The 20331-nt window shown below is 48.5% G+C and overlaps 1 protein-coding gene across 3 annotated transcripts in view; it reads left to right on the top strand.

Annotated features, from left to right (window-relative positions):
* The window catches only part of KSR2 (kinase suppressor of ras 2), a 288181-nt gene that overhangs the window by 181385 nt on the left and 86465 nt on the right, over positions 1-20331 (top strand). For all 3 annotated transcript variants that reach the window (XR_005289112.2, XR_005289113.2, XM_038374065.2), the window contains 4 exons: positions 581-699; positions 7300-7468; positions 14616-14657; positions 16379-16445. Coding sequence is in view for 1 of the 3 variants with exons in the window: in XM_038374065.2 (XP_038229993.1) it covers positions 581-699; positions 7300-7468; positions 14616-14657; positions 16379-16445 (397 nt within the window). In the remaining 2 variants the exon portion in view is untranslated. The remainder of the gene's footprint in view (positions 1-580; positions 700-7299; positions 7469-14615; positions 14658-16378; positions 16446-20331) is intronic.

The raw sequence follows: 20331 nt of genomic DNA, 5'->3' as shown, positions 1-20331 counted from the left end.
GAATTGCTAGTGGCATGTGTTGTTTACAAATATTTACTCCTGTCTGGATCAGGAGATGGTTCACATAAGCCACCTTCCGCACTGTTGACATTAGCCATGTGAGCAAAATAAACCAACTTGTTCCTCCTTGAGATGGGAGCCGCCTTCTTACAGGATGAAATTCACCCTGGGCACTACTTAAGTCCCACTTGAGCCCTTCGGCATTGAGTCCGATTGGATCCTGAGTGTGTTCTGATTGGCTGAGGAAGTGGGTGGGGAGGAGTGTAGTTACAATCTGGCTTCAGCTGGCGCACTGTGTTCCAAATGTCCTAGGTCATTATGGTCCCAAGGCGGGGCAATTGACAGTTTCAGGTGGACGGTTAAGTGGTATAGTGAAGAGGTTACTTTGGGGTTTAGCTCCTGTATTTTTAGAAATTCAAGAAGCAGAAACTGGATTGTCTTCAAGTGCAGGGCTCCTGTGGAGAGCGACCTGTACTCAGAACTGAAGTGCTGTTTTAAAGCTTTGATCTCTCTCTCTCTCTCTTTCCTTTTTTTTTTTTTTTTTTTTAAATTCCTTCCCCCATCTCCCTTCTTGATCCAGCAAGATTAGTCCGGACAGAATCTGTGCCGTGTGACATCAACAATCCTTTACGAAAGCCCCCCAGGTATTCCGACCTGCACGTCAGCCAGACCCTTCCCAAAACCAACAAAATCAGCAAGGTGAGGCATGGCCCCCTCCACCCAGTGGGCTGTGCAGTCCTCAGAGCCCTTCTCCATGTTGGTACATTGTGACTTATGCACAGGAACAAATGCAAATGTGAATCCCAGGCAATGAGCGAGATGTCAATGGCTTCAAGACATGAGGGGACATGGGTGGGGTTCCTTACCCCCTGCCTACCCTCTCCAAAAGGATCAGCAAATAGTCATGGTGCCTGGTGTTTATGGTATCCGAGTCATGGTCAGAGGTGAAACTCTTACCGGTACGCTGTACCGGCTTAAAGTGGCTGCAGGTATGGGCCAGTACACAGACGACATTAAAGTGCTGTCATGGCAGTGCTTGAAGCACTGTACTGACAGGGCCGCTGATGGGGGGAAAGGCAAAGGGGGCAGCTGCTCCGGGGCCTGGTGATTGAAAAGGGCCCGGGGCTCCCGGCAGTGGCTGGAGCCCCAGGCCCTTTTTAAATTGCCACCGGAGCCTTGGGCAGCGCGGGCCAGGCAGTGCTGAAGGATTCGTTGGAGGAGTCTGGCCCCAGTCCCACTCGAGGCCCCACCCCGCCCGGGGGCCCAGAGCCACCCCCCAGTCTTGCCTAGCCGCCCTGCATCCTGGTAAGTCCTTTAGGTTACTTTCACCCCTGGTCGTGGTTACCATAATCCATTGGGATATTGCAGTTGGGGAAGTAGGAAGCAGGCACAGACAAGCTGTTGAGAGACCCTAGTCCTGCTTCTGTGCCAGTGACCTTAAATGCTGAATGGTGGCTGAGAAATGCGGTCTCCAAGCAAGCTGCTTGTCAGAGTTTTCTAAGAGGCATGGGCAGCTGTTTAAGTGCAGTCATAAACTGGGCATTAAAAGTTGCCAAGTGTGCAATCCTAGTGGGTCGGAGCATGTGAAGTTACACAAGAACTGTTCAGATCTTCATAGTAGGGCAGTACTCCTTAGACAGAGTAGAATTTGGCCTCTGCAATTCACTCCAAAGTACATCCAAGCAAGCCCCCGCCTTGAATTCAAGTGGATGCCAGGGGTGCAAGTGAGAGCAGAATTTGGCCCCAAATCTTTGGACTCTCACTCCTTATTGCTGTTACTTAATCGGCCACTCTCTTGACTGGACCCAACTGTCATGTGCTGGGCCCTTTTGGGAAGGAAAACTGGTTTTGTGGTGGAAGCCCAGGACTTTGGGAGTCATGTGACCTGTGTTTCTGTTCCTTGTTCTATCACTAACTCGCAGTGTGACTGCAGATTCCCTTGTCTTCACTAGGATTTACCTGGTGTTAGCTTACCCATGATAAGAATGCACCTTTTTTCTCCTAGCAGAGAAAAGGCCAAAGAGATAATGACTTGGTGAGTGTGAGAACTCCAGTCAGGCATGAAGCCACAGTCATAAACCTGCCTACCCCAGCCCTGATGAGCTGCACTTACCTACCAAAGAATACGTCGTATGCAATCGCTTCTCCATCTTCCTCTTCTGTCAGTGCTCCCACTCCTTTCCTCTGCCCCCATGGATTCCTTCATCTTCTGGCCTCTCCTCCGTAGCTTTAAGAGTCAGCCTGCCCTCTTAAGGATGGGCTCTTGTAGGTTGTGCTGTGAGTGCCACAGCATGAGGCTGACCTGTGTGGAGGTGAGGAGCTGCTGCTTATGCCTCGTGGCGAATGTTAGCTTATGACAGGCCTGCTGGAACACACAGAGTCCTTGAGAGCATAGTATGAAAGAAGCACTGGCGAGCCACCTGTTGAGTACAGCCATGATAGATACTGATCACAGCCTGCAAAGATCTCTGTAGGGCACCAAGGCTGGCTACCACACTTCATGCAATAGTAATTGTGTGTACTTACAGATCACCCAGACAGGAATGAGTTAAATCCTACAACACTCCCATGTGGTATGTAAGTATCACCTCCTCCATTTTTCAGAGAGCAAAATGGATGTTGGGGCACACGGGTTACGTTTACAAAGGCTGGTTCACGGGAGGCGCTTGGGTTCTGGGGTGTCTAATATGAGATACTGTGGGCCCGACTTTCAGAAGAGCTGGGCACCTGCAACTCCCAGTGACTTCAGCTGGAGCTTGGGATGTGTAGCACTTTGCAAAACAGGCTTAAGGAGTCTGACGCTGTCCATGTGAAGGTCAGGAACCCTTTTGCAAATGTAAGGCTAAGTGACTTGCCCAAGAGGAGTGCACGGCATCGCCAGGCATGGAGACCAGGAGTCCTGAATCCCTGAGATCTTGCTCACTTAGAACATGAAATGGACGAAGCATTGGGAAAGGATGAGCCAGTCTTGACCATGGAGGTCTTAGCTTTATTATAGCTCCCTCCTCTCCACCCTGCATTTCCTGCTATGGCTGTCACTTCCCCATGAAAGGGAAGAGGGAAAGTGAGCTCTCCCGGACTATTCAGCTGGGAGTTGAGTTTTGGTAAAGTGTCTTCCATCTGAGGATCTCAGTCAGTAATGGAGCTTCCCAACAAGTGGCTTAACTGCCATTAGCCTCTAGGGAACTAGGGCCTGGAGATCCGTGACTTGCTTAAGACCATGGAATGAGTCAGAGTTGGACCTACAGCCCAGATTCCCTAACGCGCTGTGGTAACTAGTAGGCTACACTGCCTCTCTGGCTGTAGAATCTGATTATTCACAACGATCTTATGTGGCTTTAAAGGAGAGGCTCCAAATCCTGCCTCTTTGATCTGAAGAATAAACTTTTTGAGGTCAGGGACAGATCCTGCTCCCCTCTAGGTCAGCAGCAAAACTGCCATGAGTAGTCTTCACATTCTGCAACTCTCCTGGCTGGTTTCTTAGGGGCCCTGCACCTTCCTGTTTAGGCTGCTTGGTGGCATTGCCTCCAGGTGCCAACAAGGATCATTCCCTTATCTGCCATGGAAACATGGTTACTTTGGAGTGTGTGTGTGGTGGGGGGAGGAGGGGGAAGTCTGGCAGACTTTCCTCTTTGCAACAGCACCTTCCAGTTTGCTCAGTGGTCTGTTCAGCCATCTGCTGGGGCAAAACTTCGCAGATGGCTCTTTGGGTTTCCAGGCACGTCTGCTTCTCCAAAACACCAAGGGACTGATCTGTATTTCAGCGAATCTGGTAGAAACTGAATAGAAACCTGTTTAGGGGGATGTAAACCAATGAATCATAAAGAGCTGCGCTAATTGAAGAAGCAGGCCCAGGCCCTATACAATAAGCAGGGATGCTACGACCACTCCTCTATTGAGGTCAGTAGTTACGCTGCAGAGCAGACACTGGAAACACAGAATGTATCGGGCTTTTTCTTTTAAGCGCTTTTCCCCTACTGTTGCTCTGTCTTCTGTATTTCTTAGGAAAGATGCAGACTTTTTTACAGTCTCTCGTCCAAATTTTGCTCTATTACCCTGGTGTAAATCTGGAGTATGAAATCAAAGTTTTATTGGCCTTAAGTCTTACTCCAGATTTATACCGGTATAACTGAAAGCAGCATTTGGCTCACCACCTTTCCACCCTCCCTGTCAGAGCTGCTGTATATGAACGCCAGTAAGCTGGGGCTGAGATTAGCTGGAACATAGAGTATCTAACACTGCACCTGCTGGGTTTTCAGTGTATTTGCCATCAGGGGAAAGGCAGTGTTTGTCAATGGTATTTTCTTTAACAGCTTAAAAATAAAATGGAATCGGTGCTTTCGAAATAGCTTGTGTCCTACCAGTTCTGCTTGTAACTCTCCAGAGGCAACAAATCTAACCTGAATTTCTGTGCTTTCCAGGCTGTCTAAAACTTTAGTAACAAATATTTAAAAATAAAACCTACAGAAGCACAACAACTTGATCATGTCTTGCAGGGTCCATGGAAGCTGATAAGGTCAGACCTAACCATGCATCTGGCTGATTCTTTCTCCTGCTCTGTGATAGTAATAGTAATGGTGCTCAGATTTATTCTGAATTAAATTTGCCAGAGCGTGTTGAGTCCAGCTCTGTCTAATAGGGAACGTAGGAGCCCCAACAAGTGATAGGTAGGCAGCATATGGCTTTTCATTCATTCTGAATGGCAAATTTCAAAATCTGTCTGGCTATGCCCATACCTAGAAGTTTAAAAGCCTGATTTTCAGAGATGCTGAGCACCTTTGCAAATCAGCCAATAGGGGTCTTCAGCTCATCTAGACCCCCCCTTCCTCCACCACTCTGCTGTTCCAGTGACTGTTGGATACTGGATGATTCTCTCTGGGATGCAGCCTCTAAACCTGCAGCTCTTGGAAAATTTCAAATGGTAAAATTACCTGATTTTTTTTTTTAGGGTGCAAATGATTTCTGTGGGTCCCCAAGAGACCGCAAACCTATGTGGGAGCTTACAAGTAAAAACAGCTACAGAGTCCTTTCAGTGAATTGTCATTTTGGGACTATCATACTTTATCTTAACAGAGGTCATCGTGGGAAGCAGGGTGGGCAGAGGGTGGGGCGTTGAACTGGGACTCAGGTGACTGGGGTTCTCTTCCTAGCTCTGCTACTAGCCTGCTAGGTGACGTGTGCAAATTACTTCACCTCTTTTTGTGCCTCAGTTTCCCCATCTGTAAAATGGGTATAATAATGCCCTCATGTAAGCACTTTCAGAGCTATGGATGAATCGTTATATATGTATTTTTACTTTGCCTCTGCCCTCATAACATCACATCAGCCATAGCCAGTGTGTAAAATAAATAGAATATTTCCTATTAGGCCAACTATAGCTTCTATTTTGACACCTATTCTATTAAAAAATAGTCCCCACCAATCTCCTATTGTCTTACCCCCCACTTCAGCCCAGCCTCCTGCACTAGTTAATGGTGGTGATGCTTCTTTTCAATATGAATGTGGTTGTAAGCCCTGTGGGGCAGGGACCGCCTCTTTTATGTCTGTAAAGCTCCTTAGCACCAATGGTGCTATTAATAAGAGCACAAATCTCCATTTCTACTTACTCCCAGAGCTGACTTGGAAAAAAACAAACTGCTTTGCCAGCATCATCTCTCAGGACGACGTGCTGTAAGTTAAACACAGTAAAACATAAACGTTCCCTGAAATGTCACATTCATGTAGGCTTGGTTTGAGCCCCTTTTGGTGACCTGGCTTGTGACTCTGGCCAAGATTTCAGAGTGACCATGATTTTGGGTTCAGCTTGAGACAGCTTCGAGGGGCCTGATGTTCAGAGAGCGTGTGCTCCACATTTTCCGAAAATCAGGCCCTTTTAGATGCTGGAGTTGGACAACACAAATCACTAGCAGTTCTGAGAATCTTGGCACCCTCTACTTTTCCTTTGCGCAGGTCAGGAGGAATGGGGCATGGCCAATGTAGAGAGTCTATATTTCAAGGCCGGTCATACCATGTTCCCAGTTGCATAGATGTCATATTATGGAATGTTGGTGTCTTCCCGTTAACTAACCCATGTTGTTTGGAGGTGGGGGTGGGGGAAGACCTTAATTCCTTATTTTAGATCATGCTGCTTCAAAAACCTGTCCTGCGGGTTGCGAATTTTAATGCAGTCTGGTTTAAATCATTTAAATCAGATTTGTCCATTGTCAGATGGAGAGTTGGAGCTCACATTATGCTGTCTTTCCAGACTGTTTCGAGGCAGATTCTCCTCCACTCAGCACACCGGCATGCACTGATTGCATGTCAGACATTCCTTCCTCCTTTGTCGGCCTCACACTTGGGAGCAAGCAGGGTGCTATAGAGGCCACTGTCTGTGCCGAGATAGGGAGCATGGCTGGCTGGAGGCGCAACGCTCTCCTGCGGAGCCAAGTTAGGAATGAGCACGGGGTAATAAAACACCTTCGCTTCGCTCACCTTGAAGTTGTGGCTCTTGCCTCACGAGGAAATCAGTCGAGAATGAGATTAACTGGCATAAGTGGGCAATGAGGAGAACAGGTCGGAGTATTGTCTTGGGAACACTGACCAGGGCTTGCAAACTTAGGCGCCTACATCGCCTACCCAGCGGTTTCATTTCCAGGCTTGCCGAGTGTCCATAATGGCTGCTGAAGTCAGTAGATGCTGCCTGGGGCCCAGCACTCCTGAACATCCAGCCAATAGGTCAGTGCCTGACTTCCCACCATGTCCTTCCCAAGTGGCTAGTGATTTTGGAGGTGTTCCTCTTTGGGTGCCCAGCTTTACCACGGCCCTGACTCCCAGAGGGTGATGCCTCAGCAACATTACTAGCCATTTTGGAGAACGCTGGCTCTGCGTCTGAAGGCACTGGAAGCTGCCGGTCCTCAGCACTTCTGAGAATCGGGCCCCTCCATCTGAAACGTTGGTCTGGACAGAGTGATAAAAGTGGTGAAATAGGCCCCGTTTTACCTTGTTGGGGCTCCCCGCTGTGCTGCAAAGAGGAGCTCCCAGCTGCTGGAGTAAGCACAGCGCTCGTGCCTCACTCTATAAAGCAAAGCACCCGCTGGGACTTGGGGCTGGATGGAGTGGCAGAGCCGGTACAGGACAGGCTGGGTGGCAGCATTTGCTGCAGCCCCATGCTCCTCCGGCTCTGAAAGCCCCAACCAAACGGTGACTTGGAAACTGCCCTGGCGATGGAGTGTGGTGAAGTCGGTCTATCTGCACCGCTCTCATAGACTTTTGTGTTGTTTTTTCCTCCTTCCTCTTCCCCTGCCCTCCTTGTTCCTGCAGGACCATATTCCGGTGCCCTATCAGCCAGATTCCAGCAGCAACCCCTCCTCAACGACATCCTCCACCCCCTCCTCGCCGGCCCCACCGTTACCGCCCAGCGCGACTCCGCCATCTCCCCTCCACCCCTCCCCGCAGTGCACGCGGCAGCAGAAGCAGTTCAACTTGCCAGGTACCTCACTGCGTGCAGGCTGCCCCTGCCCCCCCCTCCCCAGGCGGTGCCGTGAGGGGCTTGGAATAAATCGCTCTGTAACAAAGGCAGTTCTCAATCAGTCACATGGAACTTGCTGAGTCCCCCGTCCATGGGGGAGTCCGTTCCCAGGACTTCGCAGGGATCTTGCCTAAATACATCCTCAGGGCAGGGAGCCAAGCTTCTCCCCTATTACCATTTTGGAATGCTGGGTCCACTTCTGGGGTGCAAACAGGATGTTGAAAAACTTCTAAAAGGTTTAGAAAAGAGCTTCAGGACTGATTCAAGGTCTGGAAAATTTGCCTGTTAGGGAGCGATTGACAAAGCTCCATCTATTTGTCCAAGAGAAGGTTAAAGAGGTGACTTGATCTTCATCTACAAGGGGAAGAGATGTCTGAGAGCAGAGGGCTCTGTAATCTAGCAAAAAACGTAACTAGATCCAATGGCTGGAAGTGGAAGCTAGACAAATCCAGGCTAGAAATAAGGGGAGGGTGGGGGGAATTTGCAATGAGAGTAATTCACCACTGGAACAACTGACCAAGGGACATGAGGGCTTCTCCGTTGCTTCCAGTTTTTAAATCCAGTCTGGGTGTCTTTCTAGAAAAGATGCTCTAGCTCAGCTGGAAGTCATGGGCTTTGAGGCAGGAGTGACTGGGAGAGGTCCTCTGGCCTGTGTAACGTAGGAGGTCAGACTAGATAATCTCAGCAGTCCTTTCTGGCCTTAAAACCTGACTCATCTTGTCCAAGTGCAATGCCCACTCCTGTGTTTCTTTGAAATTCGCTGCCCTGCAGTCAGTGGCTTTGAATGCACTCCGCTCTGGTGAACGGCTCCCGAGGGAAGGATGACACCCTCAGCTGAACGCCATGATTTGCAGAGCATGGTCAGAGGGAATACTGGCTTTCTCAACCAGCCTCTCCTCTGCCCCATAGAAGGATGTGGGTTGAACGGGGGTGGGGATTAGCGATATCCTCTCCAAACCAGTTTCCCCCATTTGAGATGCCAATGTGATGACACGGCTGATCTTTCATAACACGATGGCTCCTTCCCTTTCTTTTGCACGTGAGCAGTGTTGACACGTCCGTTGCCATCATTAGAGTCCAGAGCTAGTAGTGTGTTAAAAGGACAGGGACAGTTCCCCCTTTCTGAGCTATTGCTCTAGGCTGTATTGGTTCCCATTCCATTCATGTTCTGAAGCTCAACTTTACAGCCATAAGGGTGAGGTATGTCCTAAATGAAAATCTGGTTTCTGGTGCACAAGCTGGCTGCCTCCTGAAAAGGGCAAATCACTGAATCCCCACTGACTGGCCTATTTCAACCTTTAGAGAGAAGCACCACCTCTAGGAGCAGGAATTCACTCCTGGCTCATTCATTCTCTTGGCAGGCAGTCCACTCTTCATGGCCCTGGCAGTACTCGCCCATTCTGGTGATGCTGCCAATTAGTGTCTGTTTGTTGCTGGTAGTTTCTGTGTCATAGAAACCCATTAACCAGGATCAACACCCATTTTCTTGTTGAAGACATCTAAACAGCCACCCACCGGTCACCACTTTCATCTACTGTCAGCCAGGGCTGGAATCAGACCAGTGGCCCAGCAGCGTGGCCAATGGCTTCTGAGCCACACTGGTGATTTTATTTTGTGGCATGGGTTCTCAGTTTGAGGGTCACCATCAGGCCATGAGGGGTCATACCCATCCTCATTACCTTTATGGGAGCAAGGTAACATGGAGTCCCAGGAGGGAAACAATTGGGTACAGTTGTCCTAAAGAAACCAGATCTTACACCTTTCTGTTTGGCAACGTTTGATCCTGTCCCTCATCTCCTTGAATCGCCAGAAAGGCTGAGAGATGGGGTGAGGGGGATTGAGCTGAGAATGAGTAATGCTCACCGATGAAGTGAGCTTTAGCTCACGAAAGCTTATGCTCTAATAAATTTGTTAGTCTCCAAGGTGCCACAAGTACTCCTTTTCTTTTTGCAAATACAGACTAACATGGCTGCTACTCTAAAAGCTCACCAGAGAGGTTCCAAACTTTGCCAAATGGGGGAGCTTGCCAGCAGCAGTCAGGGTCTCCCGTCCTAAGCTTTCTGAGCTGCCTCCTTTGCAGACAAGCTGTAGCCTTGCCGGAAATTCACATGAAATTGGCGTTCATTATTAAGTCAGAATGGACAATTGAGGGAAACAATGAAGCTATGGGAAGTGCTGCAAGGAAGCACTTGAAGCATTGAAGGCCTTATTGAGAGTTGCTTGGGAAGGAACAGCTAGTGCTTAGGACAATGTGCGGTATTGGGTGGCGTTTGTTTTTTTTTTTATCTAGTAACTGCACAGCGCACTCTCTCTGTAAGATATTTACCTGATCTAAAACAGGTAAGTCAATGCTTCTGAGCTACATATAGGCCCAATGGCAGCCCCTCTTTCACCACAAGTCATTGGGAAGTTTGTTCAACATTTTAAAAAAAATGCACATATGGGATGCTTAATGAGTAAGTGAACGAAGTCTCCTAACTCTCCCGTGTGATAGATGCAGTACATCCCGCTTATCCCTATTGCACAAATGGGGAAACTCAGGCAGGGATGCTGAGCAACCACCTGGGGTCACATAGCAAACCACTGGCAGAGCTGTGATTTCGCTCTAGCCCCAGCTCAATCCTGACCACACAGCCTCCTGAAAGCAACCAGCCAAAGCCAGTGGCCAAGGCCAGGTACAAGATGCGTAAACAGCGACTTCTGGTTGAGGAAACCCAGAGCGGTGCAGAGGCTCTGGTTCACGTCTTGGCTGCACGATAGTAGGCAGAACATACACAATGAGTCCTATCTCTAGACGCTGCTTAATGACTTAAGTCCACGCTGTGGGATCCAGCACCAGGCAGGGGCTGTGCAAGGTTCCTTCATGCAGTGGCACCGTGCATCGCAGGGCAGGTTTGCAACAGTCCTGGCTGTGCCATTCCTTGGCCTCCCATGAGCAGAGGCAGCTGTTTGCGCTGACCTGGCCTGTGGCTCTATGCTGGACAAAGGCTCCTTTGGGGGTAGGATAAATACAGACTCTTGCATCATGGTGAGTCCTGCTCCGCCCTTAATTAAATCCTAATGCATGGGAGGAGGCGGGCAGGGGCAAGCTTTGAAATGTGCCTCCTGGCTCAGTGCTGGCCACTAAGAAACCACTAACGGTTCCCTGCCATTTAGAACTGCCATTGCAGTCCCCGGGGTGCATTTGCCGTGGCACAGGGGCTAGGATGTGGGCAGGGTTCTAATCCCAGCTCTGCCACTGACCTTCTGTGTGAAGTTGGGTGAGTCACTGGGCTTCCGTGCCTTAGTTTCCCCATCTGTAACATAGGAATAATGATACTGACCCCACCTTTGTGAAGTACTTTGAGGTCTGTAGATGCAAAGCAGCAGATACATGCTATTTGGTATTATTACATCCAGTAATTAATCACGTCTCTAAGGTGCCACAAGTACTCCTTTTCTTTTTGCTAGCAACTGTAGTGACTGAGAGGATTTAAAAGCACCTAGGTGTTGTAGTTTGAATCACGAATTTAGTGGGAATTTACCAATGTGCCCTGTGCCCCAACTCAGATGTGCCTGGCTCTCAGGAGAGGTTTTGTGGAGTGGGCATAGGATATTCCAAAGCGATACAACTTGGGCTAATGAAGGAGCCCCGTTGGCCTGGGTACCCCACTCACTTGTCTCCTCTCCTTCCTCCTGAGTCAGCTTGCTTACCCTACCTGGCTTCCCAGTGGGACTGTCTAAGCAGACCCAGTGTCCAAGAGTAGCACGGGAGGTTGAGGTTTCATTAACGATCCCATTTTTAGCTTCTGCTCTTCTCCACTTACAGCTCCTTTTTCCCACCGGAGCCCAGAGAGACTAGGATCCTCAAAGCGCTGCCCAGAACAGATTCTGCTGCAGCCTTGATCTGCAGTATCATAGAGGCAAAGCTCTTCTCATTCTCAGACAAGTGTGGGACAGGATAATTTTATACTGGTATAGTCCCCTCCTTCTCCTGGGAGATGAGAGCCCCTTCACACTGTCTGCCTGAGGGAGAGATTTCCACACCTGTGTTTTCAATTGTATTTGTTTTTAATGATGATGATTTTTGTTTAAAGTGGAAATTGTATATAAAAAATCAGTGCCAGCAGCTTCTTGTTGGAGGCATGTGGCCGTTCGAGCCGTCAGCTTGCAGTGGTGGCACAGATGCCCATAACGTGAGTCATCTCCACGGAATCATGCGAGTTCATTCCAATGAGTTAATTAGACAAATTGGCATTTACAGGGAGTAAACTCTGGATTGCCAGTCGCCAAGGCAGTCCATCCTCACTTCCCCGGCAAGGAGCAGAGAAACCAAGTCAGGAAAGATCAAACTCCAGAAGCTATTACCTGCGTGGCAACTCAGAGCGAGGGATGCTTTCTTAACATGTTTTGTTAGCAGCCTCGGGCTGAGTGAAACGACACTGAGCAGTGCTTGGGATGCTTTTGATCTCTGTGCTAGGGCTAGACCTGGGCAGTGCGTCCCACTGCTGTCAAGATGCTAGTCTCAAGAATTTCAGCTTTCTTCAGAAGCTTTATACAGGGTTAGGAGGTTTGAAATATAGCTATTTCTTCCCGGGAATCCAAGAGGTGTCCACTTTGATCTCAGCTCATGGGAGAGTCGTTCCTGTCACACTGTAAACTGTGGTATCAGGAGTTAATCAGGAGATGCTGAGCCAGATCCTTAGCTGGTGTAAATCAGCATAGCTGTATTGGCTTCAGTTGAATGCTGCAGATTTACACCAACTGTGCATCTGGCCCCAGAGGTCAAATTCAGCTGAGGGTAAATTGGGTTCAGCTGGAGCAGCGCTAGGTACAGCTCCACCGTGGCTTAAGTCGCTGTCCCTTGCGGTCTTTAAAGAGTCCACGGTGCTCTTCACAATAACACAGGGATCCGTTCTGATGTCTTGGCCAAACTCCTCCTGTATGTTTATATTTGGGTTCTCTGAGTATCCCCCATTGCTTTAATGGAATCCAACGTTCTTCACTGCTGCCCCGTAGCTATTGCGTAGTGCTGCTGCATCGGCGATTCCAGAGGTAACTGCGTTTTGGTGGTGGAAGAAGTGACTCTTCTGCCATATGGACTTGATTCAACTGTGCTGCACCCCACAGACCCTGTGGTAACAGCTTGGTGTGGGGGGGATTCATGCCAGGGAGAAGGCAGGTGGTTCTGCTGCAGTTCTGCAATGCAGAAGCAGCTTTAAGTTTCAGCCCAGGCTCCCAAGAAGCCTCAATGTGCCCCATCAGTGCAGCTCCCAGGTGCTCTGCTCCAGCTTAGTGTCTGGACAGTGCCAGGGGGCTTCGGGTGGGTGGTTGTGTGCGCTGCTGTGACACCCGATCCATTCCCACAACCACAGCCAGATTTTCAGGGGATCTCAGTTTGGTTTCTGCCTCTGAAAAGCCTCCATTTTTCCCTGCCAGGTCAGCCATGTCCCAGTTCAGCCACTTGCACCATCCTGATATTGCGCCCTAGCCTGGGTTTTCATGGCCCTGGCCAGCTTCTGGAAAGCTGGCCTGTGGAGCGGGTGGAGTGGGGGGGAACTTACTTTTGGAGTGGTGTTTTGATGTAAGTGCAGTGACTGAGGGCAAGTCTACACTACAAAATTAAGTCGACCTAAGTTACATTGACATACAGCCACCGCAGTAATTAAATCACTTTGCCATGTCCACACTATGCTCCTTGTGTCGGCAGTGAGTGTCCTCACCAGGAGCACTTGCACCAATGTAGCTGTCCGTGTGGGGCATTGTAGGACGGCTTCTGAAAGGCAACAACAGTCGATATAAGCAATGTCGTGTCTACGCTGGCACTGTGTCAACCCAACGACATTGACTAAGTGCTGTGCCTCTTGCAGAGGTGGAGTTATTAAGTCGGCACAAAGGGCGAGTTACGTCAGCAAGAGCGACATTTTTAGTGTAGCCGCTTACAGAGTTAGGTCAACGTAAGCTGCCTTGTGTCAGCCTAACTCTATAGTGTAGACTAGGGCTGAGACAAGGCCTTTTTTAGTGCATAATTGCATTTCTCAGCTGTTTAAGAGCACATGGCTCCAGCCTTCTGGCTTTAAACATCTACCTGAGGCTGATCTCCAGTGGCTTGGTAAGAAGCAATAATATCAAAGGTCGTTCTGTTCCACACACCTTTTAAGAGCCATCCTTGATTGTTAACTGCCCTCGAGTTACCAGCTGTATCTCTTCTGCGGTATTCATTAGTTAATCAATTGCTTAATGGGTGCCTGGTGCCTTAGATGTGTAGTCTAGAAATTTCAAAGGAGTCCAAAGGACTTAAGTGTCCAAATCTCATTGGCTTTCAATTGGGTGGCAAAATCCCTCAGGTGGCTTTGGAAATCTCAGCAGCAAAGTGTTGCATAACTGGTAAGTTAAGTACTGAAGACTGTAGAATGCGGGAGTTGAATTTTGTTAGATAACCTGGCTCCTAAACAGATCTAGGGCACGTAAAGCAGCCAGATGCTGGCCTGGTGACCTAGTTGTGTTGTGGCGGCTGCTGTTATTGACGTGCCATCCGCAGACTTGGCATTTGCACAAGGTACAAAATACACAGTCCCTGCCCTGAGGAGCTTACAGTCTAAGGGCATGTCTGCACTTCAAGTTGGAGGTGTGAATTCCACCTTGAGGGGACATACCCATGCTAGCTCTGATCTGGTTAGCATGCTAAAAATAGAGTATAGCCGCAGGAGCATGAGTGACTGGAGGGGCTAGTCACCCGAGTTCACACCTGTCTAAGATGCTAGGTATGCATTTGGGGCAGCTGCCCCCTACATGCTATTTCATGTTAGCTCAATTTAGAGCTAGCGCGGGTATGTCTCCTCAAGCTGAAATTTACATCTCCAGTTTGAAGCGTAGGCGTACCCTAACAGACACAAAGGAACTGGGACGTGTTTTGTGAGAGATTTAACTGAAGGCAAGTCTATGCCCTGCGCTGCCATGTGGGACAGTGGGATCAGGTGCCCAATTCTGATCTCTTCCTCCCCAGTCCAGCAGAGGCTGGATGCTCTGTGATGCAGGACATAGAGGTTTACAGATGCCACCCTTCCAATTGTGCTGTGTTGCCCTGACATTGCTCACTTTTTTAACTTCTTCCTTTCTCCATTGCAAGCTTCCCACTACTACAAGTACAAGCAGCAGTTCATTTTCCCAGGTAAGTCATTTCAAAGTGATCATAATCAGTTGCTGTAATGTAGTGCATGCAGAGTTACCTGTCTCTGATTTAAGAGCAGCGATACTCTCCCTGTCCTGAGTTGCATCCCTTACTCTCATCGTTTAGAGATCTGGATGATGCGTGGGTTGGGGAATGGTCTTTAATCAGCTGGGACTTAAAGGGTGGGGCGGGGTTTTGGGTGTGTTCCTTCTAGAAATGAATAATATGAGGATGATTTGACTAAATTATTGAGGGTGAAATTCACCCCCTGTGCAGAGGGTCTGCTTAAATCTCTCAGAATATGGCGGTGTGGGGGTGAATGGCACCTGTGCCTTGTGCTGGCTTTCTGCACAGGGGTGAGTTTCACCCTACAGTGAATAAATTCACCCAAGAGTTTGCAGTGTTTTTCAAGTGGGCCAGCCTCTTCTGAGGCTGTCCTCAGGGCTAGAGTTTTCTGTGTGGAGGAGAGATGTATTATTAGATGAGGAAAAGGAACTGGCAGGAAGCCCTCTTTGGAGGGTTTTCCCTTGCCCTGATTGAGGGCAGGTGGCAGGAAGTTTGGGAAGCCATGAGGGTAAGAAACAGGTAGTTGTTTGAAGGGTAAATCCATCCCTAGGCAGATTTGGTTTTTGTGACTGTTTGTCAGCTGAGCTATTGAGCCTAGAGAAGAACATCAATGTGACGTTCAGCACACATGGTTGTGAGCCATGGCATGGGAGGGAGCGGCAGGTCAGCCGCAGGATGCAAGGAGAAGCCTGCCAAGGGCAAGAAGTAGCTGTGGAAGCCTCTGCTTCCTCTGGCTGTGACCGTGAAGGGTGAACTTCACATTTAAACTAAGGCAGCCAGTGCCAGCCGGAGAAGCTCCTCATTGGCCTTGTTTACCGACTACAAGGTCCAGAGGAACTAGTAGAGTCTCTCAAGGTCTTTTATCCATCCTCTGCGGGGTCTCCCTTCCAGTCTAACACCAACTGCCTCCGTCAAACCCAGAAGTGGCCTGATTCTCCACTGCTTTGTTCCTCTTGGAGTCACAGGCGCTTGTGCAAGGAAGCGCAAAGTGCTGAGGGATGTGGAGCACCATGACATGGTAGCTTTTTATCCCTGCTTTGCCCAGATGTCTGTGGCTCCACCACGTGCAGTGCTGTGGGAAAGTGGGCCTATAGGCAGCGCTCAGTGGGAGCCGGGATGTAGCCACTTCATCTCATATTTCCTCTTTCGTGACAACCTCTCTTCCCTTTCTCCTCCCCAGCCATCCTTCTCCGCTTTCCCCGCCCTCTCCAGGACCCTTCACCTGACTCACTTTGAAACAGGACTTCCTTTTCTCCTTCTCCCTCTTTCCTGAATCCTAGTCTCCTGCCGCTGGCTGGGCCTTCCCCTGTCAGAGGCAGTTCTTCCTCCCGTTGGTTGGTTGGTTGACTGATTGGAGGTGCCACTGCTGAGGCAGTGCTGATGTCAGCTCGGCCTTGGTTTGGGTGCAGCTGTGAGATCGGATAGAAGAGAGAAGTAGAGACACTGGGCTTGATTCTCCTCTCCTTTATGCAGGTGTGACACCACCTCAGTGAGTGAGAAGAGATTGTGGACCAGGGACTTGGGGAAACCCCAGAAAATAATGGTTGTCTCCCTGCCAACAAACTGCCCAACTTGGAAACTAAACTCAGGGCAGCTCTGCTCTGCCTACAGCATGTCTCCCTCTGTTTTCACACTCAGCTCTCCTTTGTTTTCAGATGTTGTGCCTGAGACACCGACCCGAGCACCTCAAGTTATCCTTCATCCAGTGAATTCTAATCCAATGTAAGTGGGTCTCTTGCCTTGTCTTTTTACTTCCTCTTCACTTTGTGTTCTTCACTCCCTCGTATCCCCTGCTTTTGAACACCTGCTAGGGACACAAGTCCCTTCACTGGGTTGTGTGACTGACAGCTGCTGCTTGCTTTGTGCCAAGGTCATTCATGGAAGCGACAAACCTGTTTATTTTGGTAAGCAGACCTGTGCTGATGGATCCTCCTGACCAACTAGGACCAGAATTTCAGGGGAATGGTCAGAATGATCACAGTGGGGACAGGAGATCTGTCAGTTACCTGTGGATTAACAGCACTAAGATGTGAAGATTGAGCTAAAAAGGCACATGGAGTATGCAGTCCCAGCCTCCCCTTCCATCCTGGCTCCCAGTCTCCTTGCCTGTCAGTCTCACCTTGTAATTACTTCTGTCCCTCCATGGTGTGGCTTTTGTTCCCTCTGCATCGATCAGTGGCTTCCTCCACCACACTGCCTGGGGCCGGCAGGGGGTTGCCTGCAATATGTTCCAGTGCCCAGCCTGGAGCAGCAATTACAGGGAAAGTCTGGCTTCGCACGTAGCCTGGATGGAGCGTGTTCAGTTGGTCTGTGGGATGCACGGTCTGGTCAGCACTAGGAGCTGTGAGAGACTTGGCATGCTCCGTGAGGATGGAATCCTCAAGATTTGAGGGGCTAAAATCTAAGAAGTCTCTCCTGAGCATGTGGAAATTACGTTTTCCAAGGGCTTTAGTTTGGCCAATCGAGGTGTAATTTTTTGCAGAGAATTGGCAAAAGGCAATTCCTGACACAAAGGCCAGGCCAGCCTCCTGCCAGATTTCAAATTCCTATTTCAAAGCACAGGGACGTGAGAGCTGTTCAAAGAAAAGTTTGCAATTCTTTTTTCCCCCTACCCTCGTTCTCCAGAAATGGCTAGACCGCTTTTTGTCTGAAATTAAACAAACAAACAAACAAACCACCACTCTCTGAAGCAGACACTTATCATGGAAACTTCATAAGAATGGCATAGTGGGTCGACCAAAGGTCCATCTAGCCCAGTATCCTGTCTTCCAACCGCGACTAATGCCAGGTGCTTCAGAGGGACCTTGACAGAACAGGTAATCATCAAGTGATCCACTTCAGCCACATGGTTAAAGTTGGATAAATTCTATGCAGCTGAAACAGGAAGCATTGGACTAACCTTAAATAAAAGCAGAACTTCCAGCTCCACCAATAATATTTGTTAAGATCCCTAAAGTTTGCATTAGGTGTCTAACAGCACCTGAAACTTGGTATAATTGGCAGCTAGGAAAAGCTCTCCCCAGTGGCCTTTGTTTTTGCTTTACTTGTGGCTGCTTTCCTGTTTAGCTCAGTGTTCCCTAAGATCTTCCTGGTGAATCTGATCAGGGTTGCATTAGCAGCATCCAGCAGTGCTGTTACATTCAAGAACGTTGCCATTCCTTTTTAGAAAACTCCAGTTTTGGGGGATTATGTAACTCAGAAATTTAGCAGATAAGATCTCAGCCCAACAGAAGTAGTTTCTATCAGATTACCTACACTTTTCTGTGGTGGGCTAAAGAATTGCTTCGGTGTCAGAGCTGATGGTGCCTGGCAAAATAATTCCAGGATGGTTATTTGATAGCCTGTGTCTGAGTCAAATTAGAGGTTAAAGTCCACTTTGCAACTCAAGCCAATGCAGGAGAGGAGATGAAGATCTTACACCCAAATTCCCCTTGCTTCCTCAAGCCTATTAGACCCTCTTGAGATGGTTTGTACAGCTGTCACTCCTGGTTCATAATAAATACATTCACATCAGAGGTATGTTATAGTAAAGTAAGCTCAGGTGTGTGGAGAAATTATAAAGCTTTGGGCCAGATTCTGATCTCACTTACACCAATGAAAATCTGAAGTAACTGCATTGACATCAGTGATGTTACTCTGGATTTACCACCAGAGTAATTGAGAAGCACTGAATTGATTTGGAAAGCAGGCTGTAATCTATACACTATTAGAAATAGGTATTATTATTATTACTGCTATTATTAAAAGCAAGGTGCGGAAAACTGCTTACCTGGCTGTACAGCAGGTGTAACAGATAGAAACAATATGGTTGTATGTGAGGCTGGTATTTGCTACAGTTTTCTGCCAGTTAAACTCTCAGGACTCTCTTCTCATTTATACTGGTTCTGTGCAACTATAACTCCATTGATTCCAGTGGAGTAACTCTAAATTTACATTGGCACATGACAGGGTGGTCAATTCTTGTCTTAAAATTTTCCTCTGAAAGGTTTCCCCAGCACATTTAACACTTGAGACCCAATTCTCGTTGACACTTAAGACCCCTTTACTCTGCTCTGGCAAAATAGTCTAGGTATAAATGAGAAGTAGACTCCAGAAATGTAAAAATACCTAAAATTGGAGCCAGAAGGAATGACCAAAGAGCAGAATGTGCAGAGAGGACGCAAAGCAGTCTCTTCACTGGATGTAAACTGATTCAGCAGTCTGTGATAGAGGGACCTGGAGGATTTAACTGAGAGTATGTCTACACTGGCAGAGTTACAGCGCTGGCAGTTACAGCGCCGATCAGAGAGCGCTGAAGGGACACTGCTGTTTTGTGGTCACACTGTCAGCTGCCTGGGCAATAGCGTGTTCATACTTACGGCACTTGCAGCAGTATTCGGAGTGGTGCACTCTGGGCAGCTATCCCACAGAGCACCTCTTCTCTTCTGCCGCTAAGAGTTGTGGGAAGGTGAAGGGGGTCACGGGGCATCCTGGGTCCTATCCCAATGCCCCATGATGCATTGCTTCGCATCCCAGCAATCCCTGTGCTTCCATCCGCATTTGGTGCCATCTTTCAATGGTTTGTGTACTGCTCGCTCTGCCTCTTCGGTCTGCAGGCATGGTTCCTGCTCTGTTGACCAATATGCTGCCCTCTCTCACATGACGAGTGGCAGTGGAGTTGTTCCTTAAACCACAAAGGCAAGAGGAGTGCTACATTGATCTCACCACATGCAGTAGCTATGACACGAGATTGCTTGTGGCATTCAAAGAGGTGCTGATCACAGTGGAACGCTGCTTTTGGGCTTGGGAAACAAGCACTGAGTGGTGGGATCACATCATGATGCATGTCTGGGATGACGAGCAGTGGCTGCAGAACTTTCAAATGAGGAAAGCCACATTCATGGGACTGTGTGATGAACTCACCCCAGCCCTGTGGTGCAAGGACATGAGTGAGAGCTGACCTGCCATTGGAGAGGCACATGGCGATTGCACTGTGGAAGCTGGCTACTCCAGACTGCTACCGATCGGTCGCTAACCAGTTTGGAGTGGGGAAAGTCAACTGTTGGACTCGTGTTGATGGAAGTGTGCAGGGCCATTAATCTCATCCTACTCTGAAAGACCGTGATTAATAACAAGTTTTGTTTTAAACTCGGGATGCATCACTTGGAAGTAACAGAGGAGGAGAAGGACCTCTGAGTATTGGTTGATCATAGGATGACTATGAACTGCCAGTGTGATATGGTTGTGAAAAAAGCTAATGCGGTCTTTGGATGCATCAGGCGAGATATTTCCAATAGAGATAAGGAGATGTTACTACTGTTATACAAGGCACTGATGAGACCTCATCTGGAATATTGTGTGCAGTTCTGGTCTCCCATGTTTAAGAAAGATGAATTCAAACTGGAACAAGTACAGAGAAGGGCTACTAGGATGATTCGAGGAATGGAAACCCTGATTTATGAAAGGAGACTCAAAGAGCTTAGCTTGTTTAGCCTAACCAAAAGAAGGCTGAGGGGAGATATGATTGCTCTCTATAAATATATCAAAGGGATAAATACCACAGAGGGAGAAGAATTATTTAAGCTCAGTACCACTGTGGACACAAGAACAAATGGATATAAACTGGCCA

This window comes from Dermochelys coriacea, chromosome 15 (genome assembly GCF_009764565.3).
Source record: "Dermochelys coriacea isolate rDerCor1 chromosome 15, rDerCor1.pri.v4, whole genome shotgun sequence".
NCBI lineage: Eukaryota > Metazoa > Chordata > Testudines > Dermochelyidae > Dermochelys > Dermochelys coriacea.
This window is presented reverse-complemented; position numbering and strand designations above follow the sequence as displayed.